Source organism: Trichoplax adhaerens, genomic scaffold, assembly GCF_000150275.1.
Source record: "Trichoplax adhaerens TRIADscaffold_348 genomic scaffold, whole genome shotgun sequence".
Taxonomy (NCBI): Eukaryota; Metazoa; Placozoa; class Uniplacotomia; order Trichoplacea; family Trichoplacidae; genus Trichoplax; species Trichoplax adhaerens.
In genome coordinates this window covers 1-7,565 of record NW_002061228.1, presented here as the reverse complement: position 1 = coordinate 7,565, position 7,565 = coordinate 1, and the positions used below count along the sequence as shown (strand labels likewise).

General features: G+C 32.4%; 1 protein-coding gene across 1 annotated transcript; it reads right to left on the bottom strand.

Moving 5' to 3' along the window:
* Window positions 1–1,560: 1,560 nt before the first annotated feature.
* On the bottom strand, window positions 1,561–7,530 carry TRIADDRAFT_62695 (uncharacterized protein; the record flags this gene model as incomplete). Its single annotated transcript, XM_002118640.1, has 1 exon — window positions 1,561–7,530. A coding segment is annotated over one exon (5,970 nt), but the record flags the coding sequence as incomplete, so codon positions are not given.
* Window positions 7,531–7,565: the final 35 nt, after the last annotated feature.

Genomic DNA, 7,565 nt, shown 5'->3' with positions numbered 1-7,565 from the left:
TATCTTTGAAGTAGATAACAACTGGTTAAATTTACACCTTTTTCTTAGAAACTCTCAGTTACAGTATCAGCTGATCCTGGTACTTCTATAATTAAAGTTGTAGCAATGTGATAATAGCGATTAACATTTAATTTGCTATAGTACAATATTTTTTGAAAACGTTGCACTATAGATACATACGCTCGTATATTATATCACATTTTATGTCACTGTATATGTATGAGTAACTTATTACAGAATACTAATGTAAAGTAAAAATGAGCAAGTAATTATTAAATTAAAGACCACTTCAAATTATAATTAAAGCTAAGTTTAGGAGAAAGCAGCAGTTTATTATAGCTTTAACAGAAAAATTGCAAGAAGCACTTAAAAAAAGCAAGGAAGGGCCGAAATACTGCCTTAACCTATCAAATAATGAAAAATAAAAAATGAGGATTACTCATGATTTCCTTCATGTACCTCTGGTCTTGCTAACTTACTAACAGAATTATTCAAAAACTAAACTACAACACCTTTGTAGGTTGCACCAAGCAGATCGTTAGAGTATCAACCGATCTCCTACAGTATTCTAAATTAGACTAGCTATAAATTACATACGTTACGATAAATCTAGCTTCGATTTCTATCTTTATAAAATTAATAGTAATGATAATTAAAACTAAAAATTACGTCTGTTTACCGTATGCGATAGCACATAATTAAAAAAACATTAAGACTGACCATTATCCTTTAATTAGAATTCAAATCAAATGTTTGGGTTTACACTATACCTTAAGGCGAAGCAATATAATTCCTACTGCTTATTATGAAAGAAATCAGCTACAAATTCATCATTATTAAAGCGCAAATATTATACTTAGTACGAGTATATCGGTTAAATTACAATCTTTATAATGCATAATGTTTGACAAAAACTACTCTATAAAATATTGCTGCATCATAATCCGTATAAAGTAATCGAGTTAAAAATATATTAAGATATTAAATGGAATTTACAGTCATCAGATTAAAATTAGCTACTTTTGAATCTACGATGCATAAAACAATAAAAAATCTCACGGAAAGGTTTAAAAGATTGATCTTCATTGCAATAAGATATTACGCTTTTGCTAAGCTTGTACATTTCCTAATTAATTAATACATGCCAGCAGAAATGCATAAAAATTGGAAAATATAAATGGACAGTATGATAATAGAAACAGCCGCTACATGATTAGTTTTACTGTCGTTCAAGGTGTATCAGTTAGTAAAATTACAGATAAGATGTGCAAATAAGCAATATAGTGGGTAAAAATGCAAAAGAATTAGCAATTCAGTCGCATTTAGAAACGGTAATGCTGCATATAGTAACATCAATGGATATTATTTCTATCCTTAAGGTTTAGTAGTCTACATACCCGGAGTACTTAGGAAGTTTACTTTGATATCATAAAATTTACCGAGTAGATAATTTTGAAAAAACACTCTAGCTTCTATATCGATATTCGCTTCGTAAAATAGTAAATATCAGATTTAATAGCATCTCATTCAGTTCTTCAACATTTAATCGTGTTAATCGGACTAATTTAAACTCTCAGACTGTATCGGTTCTAAATTATGATCTTTAAAGATATTCTGCTGTCGGCACCAATTATAAGCATTTACTGCATCTCTGTAGGTCTCGTCGTCATTACAATTTTGTAATATTTGTTTAAGATTTCTGAGAGAAGCAGCTGCTTTACGTTTATTATTTGGATAACTTTTTGCTCTACATGTTAAGAAATTTGCAAACGCTGGACTGAAATGTTTTCCAACGTAAGCGATTGCTTCAATGCCGCCTTTAATTGGCCATTGTATACTTTTAATATCATTTATAATGACGATAAATGTTGATAATCTTGCAGCTACTTCACCATCAATCAACTTGTGCTCATGATAAATTTTCAAAATATTAGCTACTATATGATAGTCTTTTACCACAATGTCAATGAACGTCTCATCATGTAGTGCGGAATAGTCTTTATTCTTTATCGCCATTTCAACGAGGCCTTCATAAATCAAACATTTCCATCTTTTGGTATTAATCAACAGCCTTGCTTTACTGTCTTCGTTGGGTTGATTTGCTAACTCATCAATGACATTTTCTATAAGATTCCATACATGCACTTTATCCCGATCTATTTTTATTTTTTTGACTTTTTCTTCCTTAATGATAATTTCGTGAGTATCTTTTGACTTTATTACCGCGTAGGTCATCTTTATCGATATCCACAATGCAAAAGTAAATTTTAGTATAAATTGTTGATAGGGCCTACCATGGATTTCATTAGGTATAGAATATTCAGGCAGTTCCCGAATTTGATCTTCTAATTGAGAAAAAGATAAAAAAATTTCTGAACGTACAGCTTTTATTAGAGGGATTAAACGCTCAGGACTATCATACTCTAACGCATGCTTTGCTAAACATTCTATCAAGTTGACGCATTCAGCTTTTACGTTTGGTTTTGTGCAGTATTTTAGTAATGATTCGATAGCGTTACAAGCTTTGCTCCAGCGATGCTCCGGGTAGTTATCGACTCTTTTTATGAAATACTGAGCATGGCAATTATTAAAACTGTCGCCGAGTAATGCCATTGCTTCAAAACCTCCATCCATTCCCCAATAGTCCTCAGATTTTACTTTATCATGGTCTGACTTAATTTTTTCTTTGATAATTATTTCAAATGCTCTTGCAACATAATCAGATCCCTTGGATTGCTGTAAGTCATTTGTAAATTCAATTACTACATTTTTATTTTTTAATTTTTTTATATCACTATCTTCGACTGTCGATAAGCTTTCAGTTTCAGATTTAGAATCATCAAAGATCATCGGTTGAGGGATGTTACTTTGATCTGTTATAATAAATTCCTCCAATTCTCGTAAGTATTTTTTCGAACGTTTGCCGAGTTCTTTCTTTATCTTTTTATAGCAACTTGTACTATTTACAATCTTTATTAAAGTTGTAACCATTTTGTCCGAAAATTCATATAAGCACTTTTGCAGCAATTTACTTTCTGCTGCTCCTAAGATGTCTGCTTCATCACATAACGCTTTCCAAAATAAAATTGCATGCTTGTCAGCAGCAAAACCTGGGATAACTTCAATTTCATCTATGCTTAATTGAGCTGCTAATGATAATATCAGGGCGTAGCTAGGATCATACCGATTATTCTTGATTTGGCATTGCACAATACTCCTGAGTTCATCATCTAAAATTAGCCCATATAGTAGATATAAAGCGGCTAAATATTCTTGATATGTTGCGTGATTAAAATTGAGACTCAGGCAACGGCCCCCACCTGCAAAGCCTTCGTCTGCATGTTTGCTTACAGTGACAAGTCCGGTATGTTTTAGTTTGTTCAGCATTTCCTTAGTGAAATAACTTCGAGCAAGAGCTGAATGTACAAAGTTCGAGGATAACTGAAAGGCTTGCTTAAACGCCAAAACGGCTAAAATTATGATATAGTTAGATGAGACATTATAAATTCTGCTTCTATCTTTCAAATCGTTGTTTAATGATATATTTAGATAGCGTTCAGTAAACACTTTTAATTTCGTGAACAAAAATTCTCGATAGAGACCTGATGTACTTTTTAAAGATTTTTCTTCCTGAGCTTCGTCACCGTTGTCTATGCAATCAGTGCCGTAAATTATAATCTTTGAGGCTTTCGTTTCACAAAATATATAACATTCTAGAGGTATACCTATTAGATGCTGTACCTTTTTGCTGATCTCCTGATCAATATGTTCACATAAATTGTTAGCTATTTTGGCTATTTTTTTTTCAGTCATACGCGTATCACGCATAAATGAATGCATAGCACCTTCGTTTAGAATTTTAGGAATCATCATTTTAATATATTTATCGCGTTGTTCATCTGTGTACCTCGCAAGGGTTAAGTAGAGCCCAAGGTTTCGCTTTATTGGCTTATCCACTTTATAAGCAGCGTATGGTCTAGTAGTAATTACAATTGCCGTCGTATCTGAAATTTCGGTAAGCAATTTATTGAAAGTGATAATTTTATTTTCGTCTTTGATTTCATCTAATCCGTCAAACAATAATTCAACGCGATCTTCTTTTTCCATGTCATTTAATAGAGCCTTCAATTGCCAATCTTTTAGGGTAAAATCCCTGACTAATTTTTTAACGAATGTCTGGAGATCTTGAAAATCATCAAATCTTTGGCTGGGTAAATGCACGTATAATTTCCATGATAAAATTGACTCTAAATTTTCATCGCCAGCCCATTCATTTATTCTATTAATTAATAAGGCAGTTTTGCCAAAACCAGCATCCGCAGATAAAATTACGAAATTATTATTTTTAGGTAATATTGTTGGAAGGGAGTACTCTTCCTCGCACTGATTGATATATTCACTTGCAGGTGGCAATTGCAATTCTTTTGAGTAATCTGTAATAAAAACTGGGATACGTCCAATTATGTCTAGTTTAATAGTATCGGTATTATCTTCCTTATTGATAGACCATTTGTGATGTTTATTCAATTTATTTGGATTTTTCAGTTTAACGACGATGTGGTTCAGGTCCTTATGTTCTCCGGTTAAGGAATTAAAATCACCCACATAAATCATGACCCTTTTCTTTTTAGGGGTATATAGTAGTGTTGAATCAATGTCGCATGTTTGCCTTGACAAAATGTAAATGATATCGGAATTCTGACGAGCTTCTCTTATTTTACTCGTAAACTGCTTTCTTTCTTCGAAGTTAAACCATCCATTGAGTAATTTTTTCAAGCGCTCAAAATCCACTTTACATTCAAATATAAGGAGTGATAAGTCTTTCGTTTCTAATACATTTCGCAATGCGTAGATTGGTATCATCTTTATGATCTGATTTTTCAGATAGACCTTGTAAGGTAGACAACTAGCAAGAGGATGTTCAAATTTTTGTTCATTTAGTTCCTTCATTACTGCAGTAATATTATCTACGTCTGCAATAAATTCATATAAATTGCTAGATTCATCTTGAAGAATTTTGAACAGAAGATAATTTTTACCGGCCAAATACATATACTTTTCACTATGATTTTCATATAGCAATTTCAACTTGTTAGATGATAATTCTTTTAACTCTTCATTGACTATGTTAAGAGGTTTTGAATCACTATCTGCTTTTAAATTTCTATCCATGTCACTTATTTTGTCGCGGTATTCCTTTTGATCATCTGCTTTTATTATTAGAATAATTTTTTTGTTATTAGTAAAGGCTGCGTGGAGTACCTTTTCTAGTAATACTAGCACTTCAGATGGTGACTTGTTTTGTAAACGACAATCAATAATTACAAATTTTAAAGTGACACCTTGAAGAATTTTCGGAAGCATTCCTTGCATCATCGATTTAAAAGATATCTCCAAGAATGACCATTCATCGAGTTTAGAGTAGTTATCCATTGACTTTAAAGTCCAATATATTCTTAGTTTAACACCCACCCCATAAAGCAACATGACTAAATCGTTACGATTGGTATTAATTAAGAATTCTTTTAAAGCTTCGATTTCGATTTCGATTTTTGAAGTGTTTATTTTGTGACCTTGGACCAGTTCATCATATTCAGAAATAAATGATTGAGTGTACTTTAGTAAAAAAAAGCGACGTGCATTATTCTCGGGAGCGGTCACGAATTCATTAAATTTATTTGGCATTAGCACACACAAGCTTTTATCTGCTAGCCAGTCAATCATTTTCCCTCGTACCATACTATGGACTTCTAGATTAGCTATGTCAGTCTCAGATCTGATCTCTTCGTAGATCAAATTTCTTAATTGTGCGGTATCGGATTGACTAATCTTCACTATGAATTCGTCGAAAAACTGATGGATTTGTTCTAACATAATGTTGTTCATGATTGTTTTTATTGTAGTGCTATTTTTATCATAATAACTTTTCTCGTCGTCAGTCATTTCTTCACGTAGCTTACTTCGCAAAGGTTCATTTGAAAGTTCTGATGCGATTATAGCCATGTCTGATATCAAGATATAAGGACGACTGTTCTGTTCATCAATGTCCTTGTTTGCTTCCATAAGGATATTTTTAACTTTCAGGAACGTACAGTACGCATGTTCCAAAGACTTTTCAAATTCTTTCTTTTTCTTGATATTATTTAAATCTTTTAGTAGCTTGTTAGCTACAGTCTGTATGTAAGTGAAGATACACTTAACTGGTTTATATTTCTTTGAAAGTTTATTAAATTTGAAGCTATGCCCTTCAAGATCTTCAAATAAATGATTAAGAGATAGTTTTGCGTTGTCCTTGTCTATCAAAATATCGCGAATATTTGCCCCACAGTTCGAAAAAAATATAAATTGATGAGATTTATCACGCAATTTTTCAAGATAATATTCAGAATTTTTTATCTTCAGCCAGTGATCGAAATAAAGCCACAAATAAGGATTGCTTCTTGTGTTTTTTGGCTTATCAGAAAAAAAATTATCTTCCTCGTAATCCTTTTTTGTTGATGAATGCTTGACTTGAATGTAAATTGCATCGCTTTCAGAGATAACAATTAAGTCATCAAATTTATCAAATCCTTTAACTTCGCTTGCTATCACAAAATTATCTCCTCTTCTATTAGTGCGAATAGCCACCAATGTAATCAATTCTATCTGATACATAGAACCGTGTAAAGTATCTTTTAAACCTTTCGTTGGGTTGAAATCTGATTCTGTGATAATTAGACGCTTAATAGTTTCAACAGAATCGCTAAATGCTTTTGTTGGCTGCTGAGACTTCTTGCTCTTAGTCGGAGAACTTTTGGTCAACGTGATAAAATGGTTTAGTATGTCTCTCAGATCTTGTTTCGCCATCGTACTGGTTGGGAATGAGTTTTGTGCGTTCAGGTCGTCTAATATTTTTTGAACCTTTTCTAGACTGTAAACTTTAGCTGATATAACTGATTGGGTATTATCTTCCTTCTCGTATTCACTGATTGACGAGCTACTTTTCTTAATGGAAGGCTGCATATCATTTTTTGTTTCAAGCTTACCATATTTCTTTATCGTTTCTGTATAAATTTTTATGTCATTCTCCCTTCTATTTTTAATAGATGAACTTCCAGCTTTACAAAACTCACGAATGGAATATTTCTCGTCGGATTGTAAATCTGAATTCGGAATTTCGATTTTCATGTAATCATGAATATTCGCGAAAGTAATAGGTCCACAATTCGAGCCATCATTACCTTGTTGATTAAATGATTTAGAACTCTCCGTAAGCTTAATATTTTTACCGCAAAGTAAATTCAATGCCTCAGTAATTTTATTCAGTGTTTGACGATTCTTTTTCAGGTTTTTGATTAAATCAGTATTTCCAAATGGGTCGCTGTATAAAATGTCGGCACCATTATTATCGTCGATTCGGATTCGGAAACTGATCCAATGATTCTTAATGATTATTGGTATGATTATTAATTGCGGAATATTTGACCATCGGTTATTTCTAGCCGTTATGTCATTTCCATCTTCATCGCGGTCATGTTTTCCAGCGATAGTCTTTATATCGTCGATAAAGGAAATATTATTAACTC